At 46.2% G+C, this 20486-nt stretch overlaps 1 protein-coding gene across 1 annotated transcript in view; it reads right to left on the reverse strand.

The window, feature by feature from the left end:
- MLXIP (MLX interacting protein) overlaps nt 1-20486 on the reverse strand; it is a 36112-nt gene that overhangs the window by 10374 nt on the left and 5252 nt on the right. Inside the window, 8 exon segments of the mRNA XM_087703470.1 lie at nt 82-709; nt 2899-2981; nt 5118-5201; nt 6313-6457; nt 7984-8025; nt 8627-8716; nt 9474-9553; nt 11733-11839. Of these exon segments, the coding sequence (XP_087559596.1) occupies nt 82-709; nt 2899-2981; nt 5118-5201; nt 6313-6457; nt 7984-8025; nt 8627-8716; nt 9474-9553; nt 11733-11839 (1259 nt within the window).

The following is a 20486-nucleotide window of genomic DNA, read 5'->3' on the forward strand; positions in this document are numbered from 1 at the left end:
GGTCGTAAGTTGAGGACTACCTGTACAGTGCCCGGAGCCCCTCCCGAATGCCCCCCACTCACCCAGCCCACAGCCCCTCACCTTGGGAGAGGAAGGCACTGTTCAGCATCAAAGGCACAGGCTCCGCGGGGGCGGGGGCAATCTGCTGGGGTTTCCTGGCCCGCAGCCCAGGGCCCGCCATGGGGAGGACGAAGGGGGCGGGCGGGTGGAGGAGCGCTTGTGGATGTACCACCGCCGCCTGGAGTGTGGCCACCGTACACGGCACCCCCGCCCCGGGCTGCTGGGGGGCCAAGAGTCCCGCCGGGCCGTGGCTGAAGGTGGTGGCCTGCACGTTCTGCGTGGGGGAGGCCGAGGCGGTGTGGGTGATGACGGAAGGCTTGGTGGGGCCGAACTTCGCTGCCTCAGACGGCGTGAAGATGGGCACCTGCAAGGCCAGCTCTGGGTTCAAGGAGAGCAGGGTCTGCTGTGGCGGTTGTGGCGGGACATCCGCCTGGAGAGGCAGCCCCAGGGCTGCAAAGCGAGGCAGGAAGTGGGCCTGGGGCAGCTCGGAGGGGAAGCTGGCCGTCTGCAGGCAAGGCCCCTCGTTCTTCAAGCCCAGGCACTGGTCGGGGGAGAGGAGGGACTCAGGCACCGGAGGGGCCACCAGCTCTTCGCCCAGGCTGACGGTCGCAAGCGGGCTGCGCAACGCGGTCGGGGAGAGGCTCGGCGTCTGGAAAAAGACAGGAGTCCTATTATCGGTCCAATAAATAGAAAGGCATTTACTGCTTAAATTTGAAGTAGTGATTAGAAATTGTGGGGATTCTGAGATATCTATACTCCCGGGACGGACCAAATATTGTTAGTATTTGCCGTTATTAGTATTGGAATATTGAAGCTAGAGGTGGAATAACCAGCTGTTGTGACTCAGCAGAAGTCTGCTGTGAGTTGAGTCGGGATGCAAGATTAACAATGCAGCTGGGGCTCGTTAGTGGCGTCTTCTGGTGATAAAAGGACGGATGGTGCCACGCCCTGGTTGCAGGAGTCAACGTTCATTGATTATCGATCGTGGTTTGTTTGTGAGAGACACTTGGAGAAGTGATTGGCTTTCTGTAACCCTGATTCAAGGAGACACTTGGAGAAGTGAATTGTTTTGGAAGAGTTTTGTTTTGCATTCTGTTATCTTCTTGCCAGAGACTTTATTTATGTTTATTTTGGGGCTTGCAGCCAGTCTGAGCCGAGGACTGATAAAGTTCTTCCCTTTTAAGTTTGTCTGCCTGTCGTCTGTTAACGAGCGAAGGAGGGGGGACAGAACAACCAGCCATTCTTAAAATATTAAACGATAGCATTTAGTAGTGGGTAATCAAGACAGGGCGCAAAGAAATGTTATTTATGTTTAAATGGATTCATGGGAAAATGATAGAAGGATGACGGAAAGAGACTAACATTGTTGGAAGATTAGAATTATACGTATCTATTGATATCAGTATTGTTAGGGTTGTTTAAAAAGAGACACAGTCAATGCACTGTCCACAAAATATGTATGTTTCAGTTAAATTTTAACTAATAGGGGGAAAATGTTATGATATAGGATATAGTTAAATAAAGAAAGGATAATGATAATAAATTATACACATGGAGGATTAGAAAACTTTGGTATTAAATATTATGGATGTTTAGCTGAAACAGGATATGAGGACTTAATGTTAACGGAGGATTTTATAAATGAGTAAATGAAATGCCAGCATGTGGTTATGGATTGAATCTTGGTCTACTTAAGGAGGAAGGATGTTTAAATAACTGTAGTCAAATAAAAGTGGAGGTATGATGATGTTAATATAGTAAATATTTGAGTGAAGATATTTGAATTAATATGAATTATATTTGATGACGGTGGAAGAGATGCACAAAAGCTTTTTGTAACCAGCTGATATACTTTTTACAATATATGTTTGTTTTGAAAATAAATAAATAAATAATTTATTAGAAAAAATATGTATGTTTATACTGGAAAAAAAATTTAAAAATATATTTTGTGTGTGTGTGTGTGTGTGTGTGTGTGTGTGTGTGTGTGTGTGTAAAAAGAAAATGGTTTCCTGCCTGGAAGGCTCCTAGGGTGGAGCTGAAAGGCAAGAGGGAAGCAGTGTGCTCCCTCCCATATTTGGGCACGCCAGGTGCTTTGACATAACACTTAATCATTTCCTTGGCTCAGCTGATAAGGGAGGAGAGCTTGTGGCTTAGAGGCTAATACAACTGCCTAACATGTAAAAACAGCCCAGGTTCGAATCCCAGTAAGGGTATGGCTAGCTGATGAGAGCTAAATAGCTTGAAATAGATCTATACTAGTCTCCCTTTATTTATTTATCAGCACAAATGAAACACAAACATGGTTTCCTGCCCGGAAGGCTCCTAGGGTGTGGAGCTGAAAGGCAAAAGGGAAGCAGTGTGCTCCCTCCCATATTTGGGCATGCCAGGTGCTTTGATTGATACATATATATATATTTACTATTTTACAGATAATAAAAGTGCAAACAATCACTGTTTCTCAACCTGGAGCTCTTTAAAAGGCGTGGACTTCAACTCCCAGAATTGCCCAGCCAGCAGAATTCTGGGAACTGAAGTCCACCCCTCTTAATGTGCTTAAGGTTGAGAAGAATTGGTTAAACTGAACCCCTGAGCTCCAGCAACCATAGAGTCTGTTCTCTAGAGAGGCCTAGAGAGAGGGGGAATTCTGGGAGTGGAAGTCCACACTCTTAAATTAGCCGAGGTTGGAAAACTACTGGACTAAATAAATAAAGGAGGGAAAATTTGAAAGATTCACACAGAACAAAGGGGGAAAAAACACTGGCTACTCGGTGACCTCGGATGTGCTGCCCCGTGTCTCACCGTCCCACTTCGGCTTCACCGCTTCCCCTTTCTCACCTGGGCACAATGATCGATGGCCCCCGACAAAGAGGCACTGGAGGTCAGGCTGGAGGTAATGGTGGTCGGAGAGGCGAAAATATCTGACCGAGAGAGAACAAAGAGAATCAAATCCTGATTATATTCCCCTTCTTCCTCATGCGCCACGGCGGCGCAGTGGTCAGAGTGCGGTACTGCAGGCTGCTTCTGCTGCTTTCCGGCTGCCTGCAATTTGGGAAGTTCGAATCTGACCGGCTCAAGGTTGACTCAGCCTCCCGTCCTTCCGAGGTGGGTAAAATGAGGTCCCAGATTGTTGGGGGCAAGAGGCTGACTCTGTAAACCGCTTAGAGAGGGCTCTGAAGCACTATGAAGTGGTATATAAGTCCTTCCTTCCTTCCTTCCTCCCTCCCTCCCTCCCTCCCTCCTTCCTTCTTTCCTTTTAGAATGGAGTATTGCAGGCTAATTCTGCCGAATGCCAGCAGTTCTATGCTGACTGGCTCAAGGTTGACTCAGCCTTCCGTCCTTCTGAGGTCGGTAAATAAGGACCCAGACCGTTGGGGGGCAATAGGCTGACTCTGTAAACTGCTTAGAGAGGGCTGGAAAGGACTGTGAAGCGGTATATAAGTCTAAGTGCTATTGTCCGTCCTTCCTTCCCTCCCTCCCTCCCACCCTCCCTCCTTCAGTTTGACTCAGCCTTCCATCCTTCCAAGGTGGGTAAAATGGGGACCCAGACTGTTGGGGGGCGAGGGTATCTCTGTAAAAGCACTGCAAAGCAGTATATAAGTCTAAGTGCTATTGCTATTCTGCTGTTTTGGGAGCAAGCCAGCTCCATCATTAAGCACGAAATCCTTTGGGTGCCAAACCTCTCCATCCTGACAGGTGGGTTATTTATATTTCAAATTTCTAACCTTCACACATATGTGGAAATGGTAAATATGGAAAAAAAGCAAAACTCCCAAGGGAACAGAAGCCCACCCACGAAGATAAAAACAGGAGGAAAGAGTCAGGAAATTAACCTGAGCCAAAGGGAAGAGAGACAGACCTGTTTTTAGCCAGTCAGGGAAACAAGAACAAGCAAAGGAATTCTCACTTTAATTTTTTCTGATAGGTCAGGGTTAAACTCTGGGAACCTGGGTGCCCCCTGGGCTTGGTGGTTCCCTTGGGTGCAAAAATGCTTGCTTTTTTTAAAACAGCAAGAAATACCGATTTTAAAGCATGAAACTCCAGCCTGAATCTCGTCCCCTTCGTCCGTTTTTCCATTTGGGCTCAAAAGAAATATTTGGCCTCCAAGGCACCCATTTTCCTGACCGCGGGATCGGGATTTTTTCCAATTCTGGGTACAAAAACCCTTGATTTTTTAAAACGGAAAGAAATACCATTTTTAAGCTTTAAATTCCGCCCCGAATCTCGTCCTCGCATCCGTTTCTGCATTTGGGCACAAAGAAAAATTGGCCCCCACAGCATCCATTTTTCTAATTGCGGCATCAGGATGTTTCCTCTTCTGGATGCAAAAAGGCTTGATTTTTAAAAACGGCAAGAAATACCCTTTTTAAGCTTTAAATATCCACCCCGAATCTCGTCCTCGCATCCGTTTCTGCATTTGGGCACAAAGAAAAATTGGCCCCCACAGCATCCATTTTTCTAATCACGGCATCAGGATTTTTCCTCTTCTGGATGCAAAAATGGCAAGAAATATCATTTTTAAGCTTTAAATTCCACCCCGAATCTCGTCCCAGCATCTGTTTTTATATTTAGCAATAGCAGTTAGACTCATATACCGCTTCATAGGGCTTTCAGCCCTCTCTAAGCGGTTTACAGAGTCAGCATATTGCCCCCAACAACAATCCAGGTCCTCATTTTACCCACCTCGGAAGGATGGAAGGCTGAGTCAACCCTGAGCCGGTGAGATTTGAACAGCTGAACTGCAGAACTGCAGTCAGCTGAAGTAGCCTGCAGTGCTGCATTTCACCACTGCGCCACCTCGGCTCAAAAAACTTTTTGACCCCAAATCCTATTCCTTCCTCCACTCCACCAACCTCCCACACTCCTTTGTAACACTGATGACGTTATCTAGTTGGGTCATGGAACGCTTGCAAGGAACCCACCAAGCTCAGAGAGCAGCTGAAGGACTGCATAATTTTGGGGTGACTGAGACAATATTCCAGCCGCTTCAATTCCACGGGGATCCTTTTCTGTCTAAGGGCACGGGGGCTGGCAAACCAGAAACCCCTCTGGCTCACCTGGGAAAAAATCCAGAGTCTCCATCCAGTTTGGCTGCAGAGGGTAGAGTCCCGGCTGAATCATGTCGGCGTTGCCCAGGTGTGCTAGAAACACATGGAAAAAACCCCCAAAATGTTGAATGTTTATTTGGTTGAATGTTGAATGTTTATTTTATTTATATGCCGCCCTTTTCCCCCGAAGAGGACTCAGGGCGGATCACAACTGAAACCAGGGAAGGGGGATACAAACAAAAATTAAAAACGACACAAAACAATGCATAATTTAAAACACACAACAGTCATACCATTCGAGACGGGGGCAAAAGCTCTTTAGCCCCAGGCCTGTCAGAACAGCCAGGTTTTAAGGGCTTTGCGGAAGGCCTGGAGGGTGGTGAGGGTTCGAATCTCCACGGGGAGTTCGTTCCAGAGGGTTGGAGCAGCCACAGAGAAGGCTCTCCTCCGGGTAGTCGCCAGTCAACACTGGCCGGCGGATGGGATTCGGAGGAGGCCTAACATGAGATTTCGCAGATGTGGGCGGGCGAAGGAAGCAGGGACAGAAAAGGAGGCATCCTCCTGAAATTAGTTCACTTTGGAATATGAGAGTCAGCTGGCAAGGCTCTGGATTTTGATCACGTGACCAGGGGGGATGTTGTAGTGGTCCGAAGTATGAAAAAAACGGCCGTTTTTCAGTGCCGTTGTAACTCCAAACGCTTACGAAATGAGCCGTTGCAAATTGGGGACTATCTCTAACAGGGAGCAGACTTGGGAGATATTTGGGGGCAAATTTTGAGGATTGGGGTTCATTTGCATCCTTTTAGAGAGTCATTGAGGCCACTTGGAGGTGTATCTCAGGTGGCCTCGACGACTGGCTAAAAGGATGCAAATGACCAGCTGCCTGCAAGGAATATAAATCCTCCAAGTGGCCTCAATGACCCTCTAAAAGGATGCAAATGACCAGCTGTCTGCAAGGAATATAAATCCTCCAAGTGGCCTCAATGACCCTCTAAAAGGAGGCAAATGTCCAGCTGTCTGCAAGGAATATAAATCCTTCCCATCCCCACCGTCCAGTCAGAGCTGAAGAATCTTCTTGGATGAAAAGCGAAACACCTTCGAAAGTGGGGGGGGGGGGAAGGAAATCCAGTTGGCTCTTGGGGAAAAAAGCACCTTTGGGGCTAGCAGCCGCTAGCTCCAAGGGAGGCGGAAAGCGGACCCTTACCTCTCTCCTTCGAATTTGGCCAGGTGACCAGCTGGTGACTAGACAGGGTGGAGAAGAGGGTGTCCGAAGATCCTGACATGTAATCATCAGTGGTGAAAAACTCTTCCAGTTCCATGGGGCTGTCCTTCTTGAAGAAGCCATCGTCCTGTGGTGTGGGGTGGAGGGGAAGGACAGGAGAAGGTGAACTGGTGGAGGGACCGGGGGCCCCCCTGCAGGACGGGGGACAGAGAAGAGGCTGAAAAATGATTCTAGCGCTAAGCTTGGTACTCCTCTTTTAAAACAGGGGGGGGGGTGTCCAACCTTGGCAACTTTTAAGACTTGTGGACTTCGATTCCCAGAATTCCCCAGACAGCATGGAATCCTCCCCAGCCAGGAATTCTGGGATTTGAAGTCCACAAGCCTTAAAAATTGCCAAGGTTGGACGCTCGTGCTTTAAAATCTATCTCGGATACCTATTTAGGAGTGGAGATAGATCATGACTATCTTGGCTACCCCTTGGAGCAGAGCCAAAAGAAAACCATCAAGTGCTCCATTCAAACAATAAAGAGGGTTTTTTAAAATTAATATTCTCTTATATATAGTTATACGTACACATTCACATAGTTCTTGTTCTTATTTATCTTTATGTCAGGCCTGCCTTTATATTCCTTTTAGGATTTTGGCCTGCCACACTTTCTCTTATTTCATTATGCTGTTTCTTTAAGTATAGTCAACGGGAGGGGGGAATGGAAGGAGTAGGATTGTGGAATGTATTGTTTTTCATTCTTTACTAGAAGCCAAGGTCGTCCTTTGTCTCTGCACTTTCACACCTGACCGGAAGCAGATGGGTGTAGACGCCAGCGTGGAAGAAGAAGATTGGACCATGTGATGGACTGTGGGTGTTTGGGACAAGATCATGAACTTTTAACTGGGTGGGATTCTGATGTAACTTCCAGAGTTGGAATCCCACAGCACGATGCCAACATGCCTGCCTTATTAAATTGGGACTTTAAGCATAGTTTTGCCTTCGACTCTGATTTAATTCTGCATGGTATTTGGAACGCTGACACTTTATATATTTGTTTTTCCACATAAAAGGTTAAAATATACATTCTGGGTAGCTTTGCTTGCCATCCCATACACCTATTTTGTATTATCACCACCCTATTTTTTTCTTTTCTCTTCACCCTCTCTCCCTTCTCTCCTTTCCTCCTTTCCCTTTCCTTCCCTTCTTCCCTTCCCTCTCCCCTCCTCCTCTTCCCCCTCCTACCCTCGCTCCTTCTTTGTCTATCCCTTCCCTCCTTCCTCTCCTTTCCTCTTCCTTCATTCCCTCCTCTTTCCTCTCTTCTCCTCTTCTCTCTTTCTTTCTTTTTCTGTTGTTGTGACTATCCCTTCTCAACTCTAAGCTGATGTATTTTCGGGATGGCATTCGCTCAAACCCTGTTGTAATTTTATGCTTATCCTTTCCTTAACTACAAAGAGGTTTATTGGATTATTTTGCTCATTACGGTAGACTTCCCACTCCCCCCTTCCCCCTGTTCTACTCTCCTATCGAACCTCCAGCTTCCAGAGTGCTCTATCTCCAAGCGTTCAGGAGGAGCAGATCCTCTATTCAATCAACTAAAAGATATAATCTGAGCTTTCTTTCAGTCATCCGCTCGTTGGAAAGGCGATAGCCAAAATAATGTTTACCTGGACCAAACTGGAAAGGTCTTCATCTTTGTGCTTTTGTAACTGGAAAAAAAAAAAGAGGAAGGAAATGGAAATAATTGAAAGTGAAACCAAAACAGGAAGGAAGGAAGGAAGGAGGAGGAGGAAGGAAGGAAGGGGAAAAGAAGGAAGGAAGGGGAGGGAGGGAGGATAATTCTGCAACTTGGAACAGAATTTGAAACACCCATTTTATGGAATGCAAATTGATTTAGCACAGGGCTATAAGTCTCAGCCGATACCCCAAATTTATGCAGACAAGATACGAAACAAGACCAGCCATTCTGGTGCCCTGAAGACCCCCTCCTCCCAAAATATTACTCCATTATCTGCTGCTTGACTGAGCCTGTCCTGTTTGTTTGACAAGTGAATCAACGTGATTATTGTGGCCTCTAGCTGGGAATTCTTCAATCCGAAGTCCCAACCCAGCAGAAAAGGGAAAGTTAAACGATGCTATGTTGGAAGGTCAGCTTGTATTGTCATAAAAACAGCTGTCCTTGGAGGGAAGGGTAAAGTTTGCTAAGCCTGCTCAGCTCCTTGGCAAGCTGAGCTCAGAAGGCAACTCCCTGGCAAAAGGGAATTATTTGTACCTGAAAAGTCAGCCATTAAAAAACAAAAGAAGACATACTCTTTTCTTGAAGTATGTTCTCCACTTGTGATATTCTCGTATGACTATGTCAATCCGCTGCCTCCAATATTTCTCATTTGTTCTGCTACCCTAAAAGGAGAAGAAGAAACATGGTAGGAACAGAAGAGATTAAAGTAATTGCGAACAAGCCAACTCAACCCAAGTCAACTCAAACCAACCCAATCTAGCCCAGCCAACTCAAACCAACCCAGCCAACTCAACCCAGGTCAACTCAACACAACCCAATCCAGCCCAGTCAACTCAACCCAAGTCAACTCAACCCAACCCAATCCAATCTTGCCCAGCCAACTCAACCCAACCCAGCCATCTCAATCCAGGTCAACTCAACCCAACCCAATCCAATATAGCCCAGCCAACTCAACCCAACCCAGCCATCTCAACCCAGGTCAACTCAACCCAACCCAACCCAATCTAGCCCAGCCAACTCAACCCAACCCAGCCATCTCAACCCAGGTCAACTCAACCCAACCCAACCCAACCTAGCCCAGCCAACTCAACCCAACCCAGCCATCTCAACCCAGGTCAACTCAACCCAACCCAATCTAGCCCAGCCAACTCAACCCAACCCAACCCAACCCAGCCAACTCAACCCAACTCAACCAACTCAACTCAACCCAACCAACTCAACCCAACACAATCCTATATCAGCATAAGGTGGAAGCCCAAGATCACTTGTACCGCCCACACATGTCTCCCCATAAACCCCTCCAGCTAGTTCCAAATGGCAGAGGCCCATGAAGAGAAGCAACTAAAGGCCATGAAGCTGAGCACCCCATTGATTTGGAAGGAACAGGGGCGCTGGGACAAGTGGTTCCGATGTGCGCACCTGGTGTACTTCAGGAACATCCACAGAACCATCCAGCGGGGTCACAAAATTGCACACGGGGTTCTTCCTCTTTTCCAGATCTGAAAGAGAGCGAGAGGATTTGCCGGATGGGCTCCTGGTGGGCCTGTTTGATATTTCCAACTTCAGACGTTCTCTTTTACATGATTTCATAATGCATGCCTCTCCTAGCAATAGCGAGAGCAATTAAGACTTATATACCGCTTCATAGTGCTTTCACAGCCCTCTCTCAGCGGTTTACAGAGTCAGCCTCTTGCAAACCTCAACAATCTGGATCCTCATTTGACCCACCTCGGAAGGAGGGAAGGCTGAGTCAGGAGAAAAGAAAGAAAGAAAGAAAGAAAGAAAGAAAGAAAGAAAGAAAGAAAGAAAGAAAGAAAGAAAGAAAGAAAGAAAGAAAGCAGAAAGAAAGAACAAGGAAAGAAAAGAAAGAAAGTGGAAGGAAGGAAAAGAAAGAAAGTGGAAGGAAGGAAGGAAGGAAGAAAGAAAGAAAGAAAGAAAGAAAGAAAGAAAGAAAGAAAAGAAAGAAAGAAAAGAAAGAACAAGGAAAGAAAAGAAATAAAGTGGAAGGAAGGAAGGAAGGAATATCAATAACACTTAGACTTATATACCGCTTCACAATCCTTTCCAGCCCTCTCTGAGTGGTTTACAGAGTCAGCCTCTTGCCCCCAACAATCTGGGTCCTCATCTGACCCACCTCGGAAGGAGGGAAGGCTGAGTCAGGAGAAAGAAAGAAAGAAAGAAAGAAAGAAAGAAAGAAAGAAAGAAAGAAAGAAAGAACAAGGAAAGAAAGAAAGAACAAGGAAAGAAAAGAAGGAAGGAAGGAAGGAAGGAAGGAAGGAAGGAAGGAAGGAAGGAAGGAATATCAATAACACTTAGACTTATATATCGCTTCACAATCCTTTCCAGCCCTCTCTAAGCGGTTTACAGAGTCAGCCTCTTGCAAACCCCAACAATCTGGGTCCTCATCTGACCCACCTCGGAAGGAGAGGAGGCTGAGTCAGCCTTGAGCCTGGTGAGATTCGAACTGCCCAAATTGCAGGCAGCCGGCAGTCAGCAGAAGCAGCCTGCATTCCTGTACTCTAACCCCTGAGCCACCAAGGCCCCTAGTCATTGTTTTGTTTAAACCAGTGTTTCTCAACTTTGGCGACTTTCAGTCCTTTGGACTTCAACTCCCAGAATTCCCCCAGCCAGCTATGGGGGATTCTGGGAGTTGAAGTCCACAGGACTGAAAGTCGCCAAGGTTGAGAAACACTGGTTTAAAACCATATTAGAACGAGAATAAGCCAGAAAGAGAGGCCCAATTTTCCTGGAATCCATGCAGAAACAGTGATTTGGAGATCACATCTCACTTCTGATCAACAGCGGAAGACTCTCTTCTCTGTGCCTGCAAATGCTTCACAGGGTTCTAACCACAGATTAAGATCCAGTTCCTTCCGGATATATTAAAAGATAATATTTTGCTGTTTGCAAAACCAAGTTGCAAAAATTCCCTTCTCTTGCAGGAAAGATCTCGCGAAGAAGCCAATCGTAGCTGTTTGGAAATAATTGGACTCTTTCTGGTTGTGGGAAGTTATCATCCAGCCCCCTCCCAGAAAAAAATGAAATACCCTAGGAAATATTGAAAAGGCAGAATATTTCTCTGGAAGTGAAAAGAAAGAAACACGCTTTAAAAGACAGAATAGTTGCCTGTAGCTTCCTCTGCCCATCCCCACTTTGTCAATAGGCCATTGAGAAGGCCAGGCTGGCCCACTTTACATAATAAAGACTTCTCCACTGCAGCTGCAGGGGGAAGGGATATTACTCAATTCTCCACATAGCATCTGAGAACTCATCTATACCTGGATTCAAAACAGCCTAGAGAGTAGCCCCCTGCATGGCACCATGGGAGTCTGACAACCAATCAGAATACATTTCTTACACAGGAACAGGAAACAGAGAGGTGGGACTAAACAGGGTATAAAAAGCCTAGCAAGCCCCTCCCTCAGCCCTTCTCTTCTTCTCCACCAACAATTGAAGCATCTGATCCCCTTTTCTGTTCGGGGCTCAAGCCACGTGGCCCTGTCCATCATTAAACCATCTTTCCAAGCAGCCTCCATGTCTCCGGTGTCTTTTTCCCCACTTGGAGCTGAACCCAGAAGGACATTTCTTTCAACATGGTCCTAAACCGAGACCCGGAGGCTTCGTGGTTTTTTTTTTTAAGAGCTCTCCCGGGACAAAAAGCGGTTGCGCGCTACTCACACTGGATGTACCAAGCCCTCCAGATGGCATTGTTGAGTCGGATTTTGTCTCTACACAATAGCTTCAGCCCTTTGAAGTTCTTCCACTTGGGGGAGACCAAAGTCCCACTGTTAAGAAAGCAGAGAAGATTTGCGTGAGGACAAAGAAATATCACTAGCGGGGAAGTTTGCCCCCCATTTCCTTCAACCTTTGAAAGAAATCACAAAGCGAAGAGTCATTCCCCCTGTGCCAATTCCCACTTTTGCAGCACCCCAAAAATGACCAACTTTTTCAAATTTGTCCCCTTTTCTTCAACCACTGGGAGGTATAATAATAATAAATAATAATAAAACATAAACATAAAAACATAAAACGTATTCCGAAACCTGAGCTTATTTTACGAAGGGAGGGGGGGAAATATGCATTTATGGTTTGGAAATTAAAAAAAAAATAAACACACCCTGCAGCTTTTTCACCAAGAAACAGAATTGCGCTACTGAGTTGTTTAAATGTGGACCGCAATTATTTTCAGATTATTTTGATTGGAGCCAAAAGGGTTTGTTCCTCTGTCTTTCTCACCCTCGGCAACTTCTAAGAGGGGGTGGACTTCGAGTCCCAGAATTCTCCAGCCAGCACAGGTGGGACTTCAGACTCCCGGCAAACTGGCTGGGGAATTCTGGGACTTGAAGTCCACCCCACCCTCTTAAAAGTTGCCGAGGGTGAGAAAAACTGCTCTAGATCCTGAAAAATCAGGACGGTGTTTCTCTTTCCAAGCTTTCGTCCGACGGGTAAGGCCAGTGAATGGCGAACCTTTTCGGCACCGAGTGCCAGAACCGGAACTTGTCTGGATTCACGTGGCCGGAGTGCGGGAAACCGGAAGACAGCTGTGCGGTGCACACATGCCTGTTTTGGGGATAATTTTGTTGGGCTGTTTTTCGGGCTGTTCTTCAGCCCATTTTTGGGATGTTTTTCAGGCCATTTTTGGGCCATTTTCAGGCTGTTTTTGTTTTTCCACCGGAGTGCCAAAAAGCCTAAAAACAACCTGCAAAATGGCCCAAAACAGCCTAAAATGGCTTGAAAATTGCCTAAAACAACCTAAAATTGGCCAAAAACAGCCTAAAATGGCTTGAAAATGGCCCAAAACAGACCAAAAATGGCTTGAAAATTGCCTAAACAACCTAAAATTGCCAAAAACAGCCTAAAATGGCTTGAAAATGGCCCAAAACAGACAAAAAATGGCTTGAAATGGTCAAAAACAGCCTAAAATGACCTGAAAATTTGCCTAAAACAACCTAAAATTGGCCAAAAACAGCCTAAAATGGCTTGAAAATGGCCCAAAACAGACCAAAAATGGCTTGAAAATGACGCAAAACAGCTAAAATGGCTTGAAAATGGCCCAAAACAGACCAAAAATGGCTTGAAAATGATGCAAAACAGCCTAAAAGGGCTTGAAAATGGCCCAAAACAGACAAAAAATGGCTTGAAAGTGGTCAAAAACAGCCTAAAATGACCTGAAAATTGCCTAAAACAACCTAAAATTGGCCAAAAACAGCCTAAAATGGCTTGAAAATGGCCCAAAACAGACCAAAAATGGCTTGAAAATGATGCAAAACAGCCTAAAATGGCTTGAAAATGGCCCAAAACAGACCAAAAATGGCTTGAAAATGGCCAAGAACAGCCTAAAATGGTTTGAAAATGGCCAAAAACAGCCTAAAATTGGCCCAAAACAGACCAAAAATGGCTTGAAAATGGTCAAAAACAGCCTAAAATGGTTTGAAAATGGCCAAAACAGCCTAAAATTGGCCCAAAACAGACCAAAAATGGATTGAAAATGGTCAAAAACAGCCTGGTTTCTTCGGGCCTTTTTGGCTGTTTTCCTGTCGATTTCCGGCGCTCCAGCAGCTGGCGGTGGCTGCGTGCCCACAGAGAGGGCTCTGGGTGCCACCTCTGGCATAGGTGCCACAGGTTGACCATCACAAGCCCAGAGGGAATTCTGATGGGGGATTTGGGGAGTTTGGGAAATGCTGGAACGCCCCTCCTTCTCCTCCTACCCATTCCATTCCGCTAACTAACCCCAGCCGCGCGGCTCCCTCCTGGGCTTGGCCGCCATCGCCCACCTGCTCCTCTCTTTAACGGCATTATTCCTGAAATAATCCTGTAAGGGCTCAGAGGCATGACGGGCCTCAGTCTAGACAGGGCTGGCGTGACAGCTGCCTCCTCCCCTCTTCCATCACTCAGGCAAAGTTGCCTTTTGAAGCTTGCAGGGGGGGGGCTTTGACGCTATCCAGGGGGTGCTCACCGCCATCTCGGCTTGAAAAGAAAACTGATGCCCGCGGGGTCTGGTTTTTACTACAATCCCTGAAAGTCCTTTGCTTTTCCCCCTGGAAAGCAAATCTTGCTAGAAATCTTTCCCAGGGGCAAAGCCTACACCGAAATCAGTGCATGGTCCCCGTACCCCAAATAAGCAATATATTTTGGCCTCCTATTCACAGCTCCTCCTAGGATAATAATGTGTGCGGTATAGGTTAGGTTAGCCGCCCTGAGTCTCTTTTGAGAGTGGGCAGCATATAAAATTAAATAAATAAATAGTTAGATAAAGGTTCCCCTCGCACATATTTGCTAGTCGTTCCCGACTCTAGGGGGCAGTGCTCCTCTCCGTTTCAAAGCTGGAGAGCCAGCGCTGTCCGAAGACGTCTCCGTGGTCATGTGGCCGGCATGACACAACGCCGAAGGCGCACGGAACGCTCTTCCCTTCCCACCAAAATGGTTCCTATTTTCCTACTTGCATTTTTAACCTGCTTTCGAACGGCTAGGTTGGCAGAAGCTGGGACAAGTCACGGGAGCTCACTCCGTTACGCGGCGCTTAGGGATCCGAACCGCCGACCTTTCTGATCAACAAGCTCCAGCATCTTAGCCACCGAGCCTCCTATATTGTGGTATAGATTAGACAATCTAATTTCTCTTCCCGGGAAGTAAACCGTGTGAATTCCACTCTCCCTGAGCCACGACTAACAACCTTTCTTCAAGTGAGCATTTCTTCGAGTGACGAAAAGGGGAAAGGGCCCTTGGAGGTCTCCTAGTCCAACCCGCTCAACGCCATTCCGGACGAGTGAAATCAGACTGGAATACGGAGGATGGGAGAAGGAGCCACCGGTGGGGTTTACAATTGTTCCCACAAACTTTGTGGCGACGACGGAGTTCCTGGGAAACTTGAGTTGGCTCAAACCACGTCGCGCCACGGACAAGATTTAACGGCGAGAGACGAAATCATCCCAGCCCTTCTGGGTTCCCGGCTCCTGGCCAACATTCAGGGTTAGTGGCCATTCTGGGTCGATTCCACATTTGAAGAGGGCTTGAGTGCAATTCTGCAGAAGGATCGCAGCCCAGTTTTTCATCAGTCGAGCCCTCCGACTGGCGGAAAAGGACCCGGGCGAGGATGCCAGCTCCGAGACCCCAAGCGGTTTTTGACATACGACAGGTGGGGAAACCTGAGCCCGGTTCTGTCATCTTGAGGGTTACGCCAGCCCAGCGGTCTATAAATACATCAAAGGGAAGGGAGGAGGGTCTGGTTCAAATGCTCCGGAAAAGCAGCCGCTCACCTCTCACACACTGAAGAGGGAGGGAGAGGGAGGTGGCACAAAATACCCTCCAATTTAGAGTCTCTGGGTTGGCCAAGAAGCCAAGAGGGTTAGGCAATTAACGGAGGGGCACCCCTTGGCGGCTCTTGTCCCTTGCGAGAGAAAAAAATCTGTTAAAGCAGAGGTGGTCAGCTATGACCCCCCCTTTTTACAACCTGCGGACTTCAACTCCCAGAATTCCTCAGCCAGGTATCCTGGGAGTTCAAGTCCACGGGGTTGCAAGAAGGGGGGGGGGCATAGTTACCCCACCTCTGCTTTAACAGACTTTAATCTCTTAAATTAATTAACAGATCTCATCTATTCTGCTACCTTTTCTTACTGGTATCGTTGTGATTATTACTACTTTGTTATTTTGCATGTACACAGAGTGGTTATACAAAACCAGTGAGACAAATTCCTTGTATGTCTAATCACATTTGGCCAATAAAAATATTATCTATCTATCTATCTATCTATCTATCTATCTATCTATCTATCATCTATCTATCTATCTATCTATCTATCTACCTACCTACCTACCTCCCTACCTACCTACCTACCTATCCATCCATCTAATATCTATCTATCTATCTATCTATCTATCTATCTATCTATCTATCTATCTATCTATCTCTATATTTATCTACCTACCTATTTATCCATCCATCCAATATCTATCATCCATCTATCTACCTACCTACCTATCCATCCATCTAATATCTATCTATCTATCTATCTATCTATCTATCTATCTATCTATCTATCTATCTATCTCTATATTATCTACCTACCTATTTATCCATCCATCCATATCTATCATCCATCTATCTATTCTATCTATCTATCTATCTATCTATCTATCTATCTATCTATCTATCTATCTAACTACTACCTACCTACCTACCTACCTACCTACCTACCTACCTACCTACCCATCCATCTAAACTCTATCTATTTATCTACCTATCATCTATCTCTATCTCTATCTACCTACCTATTTATCCATCCATCCATCTAATATCTATCTACCTATCTATCTATCTATCTATCTATCTATCTATCTATCTATCTATCTATCTCTATATCTATCTACCTACCTATTTATCCATCCATCCATCTAATATCTATCTATCTATCTATCTATCTATCTATCTATCTATCTATCTATCTATCTATCTACCTACCTACCTACCTACCTACCTACCTACCTACCTTATCTATATGTCTGTCTGTCTGACTGACTGTCTGTATGTCTGTCTATCTATCATCTATCTATCTATCTATCTATCTATCTATCTATCTATCTATCTATCTACCTACCTACCTACCTACCTACCCTACCTACCTATAGTATCTATCTATATCTAACTTTCTATCTGTCTATCTCTGTCTGTCTGTCTGTCTGTCTATCATCCATCCATCCATCCACCCACCCACCCACCTACCTACCTACCTACCTATAGTATCTATATCTAACTTTCTATCTGTCAATCTCTCTGTCTGTCTGTCTACCTATCTATCTACCGTATCTATCTACCATAACTATCTACCATATCTACCTACCTACCTACCCACCCACCCACCCTATGCCATTCTGGACCGATGCTTCTCCAATCTCTTCAATTTCTCCCCCCCAGCAGCAGATCCCTGCTGAAAGCCACCGCCTGGCCATCCCATCAGCCATCTGCTGCAGGACAAAATCCAGATTCCTGGCCGGCCTTATCAGCAGAAGACAAGGCCGAGTGGTTTACAAGCGAGCCAGGCCCACCCACCGGGTGCCAAGGGAAGATCTGACTGGTTCTGCACGATGGGCACAGCACCCTGGTGATGAGAGGCCGAATAGCCTCCACTTAACACTCCGGAGTGGCCGCCTTATCCAGAGGTGTTCTATTTCAGCGGGTCTCCAACTTTGGCAACTTTAAGACCTGTGGACTTCAACTCCCAGAGTTCCTCAGCCAGCAAAGCTGGCTGAGGAACTCTGGGAGTTGAAGTCCACAAGTCTTAAAGTTGCCAAAGTTGGAGACCACTGTTCTATTTCATCCTACCGGGCAGAAGAGTTGAACGAGTGCGAGGAAATGAGCAAAATCTTTCCACCCCTGTCTTCTGAGCGAAGGGCATTATAACTGGATTAAAGACGGCATTTCAGCCCCCCAGGTGGATTTATTTCCCGTGCGCTGCTTCCCCCCCTAGAGCCCCCCACCCAATGCCAAAACAAAAAGCCCACTTGGGTGTGGAAATGAAAAAGAGAGCAAGGGCAGGGATGCCGGTTTTGTTTCGCCCTGCAGAGGGAGGGGATGATGGGTCCCTTCCCTACAACATGGATCAGAAGCTCCTCAAAGCCCAAGCGATGTGGCGATCAGACAATACGCCATTAAGTAGAAGAGGGTGGGGAATAGGGAAGAAAATAATAATAATATATAAGTATATATTCAAAAGTAAGATACAAAGTGGGGGGGTGGGGGGAGAAACATAATCAGGATAGATTTGAGAAGGAAAGGGAACAAGAAATGATATCCAACTGTTTTTTTGGGGTCTGCGGAAATACCACCCCCCGAGAAAATAAAAATTAAAGAGGTGGAGGAGACGCCTGCAATAGAAAAAAGAAGAGGAGAGGAAGAGAGGAGGGAAGGAAGATAGAGGCGAGGAAGATGGAAGGGAGAAGAAGAGAAGGAGAGAGGGTAGGAAGGGGAAGAGGGAGAGTAGGAGCAGGGAGAGGGAAGGGAAGAAAGGAGGAGAGGAGGAAGGAAGGAAGTAGAGAAGAGAGGGAGGGAAAAAGGAAAAGGAGAGGAGAGGAGGGTGGAAGGGAGAGAAAGAGAAGGAGAGGAGGGTAGGAAGGGGAAGAGGGAGAGTAGGAGCAGGGGAGAGGTAAGGGAAGAAGGAAGGGGAAGGAGAGGAGGAAGGAAGGAAGTAGAGAAGAGCGGGAGGGAAAAAGGAAAAGGAAAGGAGAGGAGGGTAGGAAGGGGAAGAGGGAGAGTAGGAGCAGAGGAGAGGTAAGGGAAGAAGGAGAGGAGGAAGAAAGGAAGGAAGTAGAGAAGAGAGGGAGGGAGAAAAGAAAGGGAAAAGAAGGTGGGTGTTATAACAGGCAGAAGGGATGGAAAATAAAGCAACCCAAATTGTATATTATAACCTATTAAATGGAATAACAAATGTACAAAGAAGGACGAATGTAAAAAAGAATAATAACTATGTGAATGTATTCCTATAATTGTTTGGAGAGAACAAATAAAATAAAAAAAAGTTTTAAAAAACAACAAGCGAACCAAGTCTAATTAGGAAGAAATTAAATTAAGAAACAATTTAAAATTTCAATGCTGCCCCAGGTGTTTTCCCCATCTGGGAAGCCGTAAAAGCACCTGAACTCTTCCACACTTGGGTCCGTTTGCACCCAGAGTAAAAACAATCTCACGGACTCTTCCACCTGTTTGCAAAGGTGTGGAACAAAAACTGCTTTTAGTGCATCCAAAAACTACATTTTTCCACACCGGCGCTGTGCCCGCATTTGAAGCTAAACCCCTTACGAGCAGCGCCAGTTCTTGTAGGACTCGGCTGCACAGCGACCGACCGAGCGGCCCGCGTAGTATTTCACAACAGGGCACAAAAAAAAAAAAAGAACACAACGCCACCCTTTCTATAAACAGGAAACGAAGTGGGACGGGAGTAGGAAAGAGCTTTCGAAGCTGGGAAGTGAATTAGTGACACAAAACAAAACTCGGGAATTGCTGGTCACACCTCACAGGCCCCAGCGCTGTTCCCTGCAGCGGAAAGCCTTCGGGCATTACCTCTGGAAAGATCTCGCTCGCTCGGCCAGCTTAAAAGCAGCACAGCTTTCCCAGGGAGGGAGGGAGTGGAGGGGGGAGAAAGAAAGAAAGACAAAGAAAGAAAGAAAGAAGAAGAAAGAAAGAAAAGAAAGAAAGAAAGAAAGAAGAGAAAGAAAGACAAAGAAAGAAGAAAGAGAGAGAGAAAGAAAGAGAAAGAAAGAAAGAGAGAGAAAGAAAGAGAGAAAGAAAGAGAAAGAAAGAGAGAAAGAGAGAGAGAAAAAGAGAGAAAGGAGAGAGAAAAGAGAAAGAGAGAGAAAGCGAGAGAGAGAGAAAAGAAAGAAAACACAAAGAAAGAGAAAGAAAGCAAGAGAGAAAACAGAGAGAAACAGAGAGAGAGAGAAAAAAACAAAGAAAGAAAAAGAAAGAGAGAGAAAGAAAGAGAGAAAGACAAAGTAAGAAAGAGATAGAAAGAGAGAAAGAGAGAAAAAAAGAGAGAGAGAAAAGAAAGAAACAGAAAGAAAGAGAGAGAAAGCAAGAGAGAAAGAGAGAGAAACAGAGAGAGAAAGAAAGAAAAACAAAGAAAGAAAGAGAAAAAGAAAGAGAGAGAAAGAGAGAGAGAGAGAGAGAAAGAAAGAAAGAAAGAAAGGAACAGGGAGAGGGAAGGAGAGGGAGGGAAAGAGAGGGAGAGAAAAGGAGAGAGGGAAAAAGAGGAGTGAGAGGGACAAGGAGAGAGGGAAGGAGAGGGAGAGAAATAGGCAGAGAAAAGAAGAGAGGAGGGAGAGGGAAAGGAGAGGAGGGGAAGAGGCAGGGAAAGAGAGGGAGAGAGAGAAAGAAGAGGAAAGGAGAGGGAGGGGAAAGAGGCAGGGAGAAAGATAAAAGAAGAGAGTAGGGAGAGAGGGAAGGAGAGGGAGCGAAAGAAGGGGGAAAGAGGGGAGGGGGAAAGAGGAAACAAGGGGGAGAGGGAGAGAGAGGGAAAGAGAGAGAGAGAGATTTCCTGCAGAAATAGGGGATCTCCAGATAAGACCAGAACTTCTAGAAGCGACCAAAATTCAATATAGGAAAATGTAACCGGACGGAAGGGGAACCAGGCGGATGGGGAGCCATCAAGAGCTGCTTCCAGGACAGGCGGACAGCAGATAAATCAAATGCAGAAATAAGATAATAAATCACACCCCGCCTTGCGTTTTTCACCTGGGCTGAACCCTCCGAACCTCTCCCACCGGCGGTGATTCACACGCCAGAGACGGCCGGCTTTCCCCGTAACAACCATTTTTTTCCCCCGAGGCGCTTAAAACGAGGAAACTCCGGCTGCCGTTGAGTCGTAAAGCGGATTCTCCTCTCGGCAGGAAAACTGGTTCCGGGAGGGGATTTTTGAGCAGGGGAGCAAAAGAGGCGATAAA

The sequence above is a fragment of the Thamnophis sirtalis genome, unplaced genomic scaffold (assembly GCF_051295495.1).
Source record: "Thamnophis sirtalis isolate CommonGarterSnake01/CBP01778 unplaced genomic scaffold, rThaSir2_p1.2 scaffold_2, whole genome shotgun sequence".
NCBI lineage: Eukaryota > Metazoa > Chordata > Lepidosauria > Squamata > Natricidae > Thamnophis > Thamnophis sirtalis.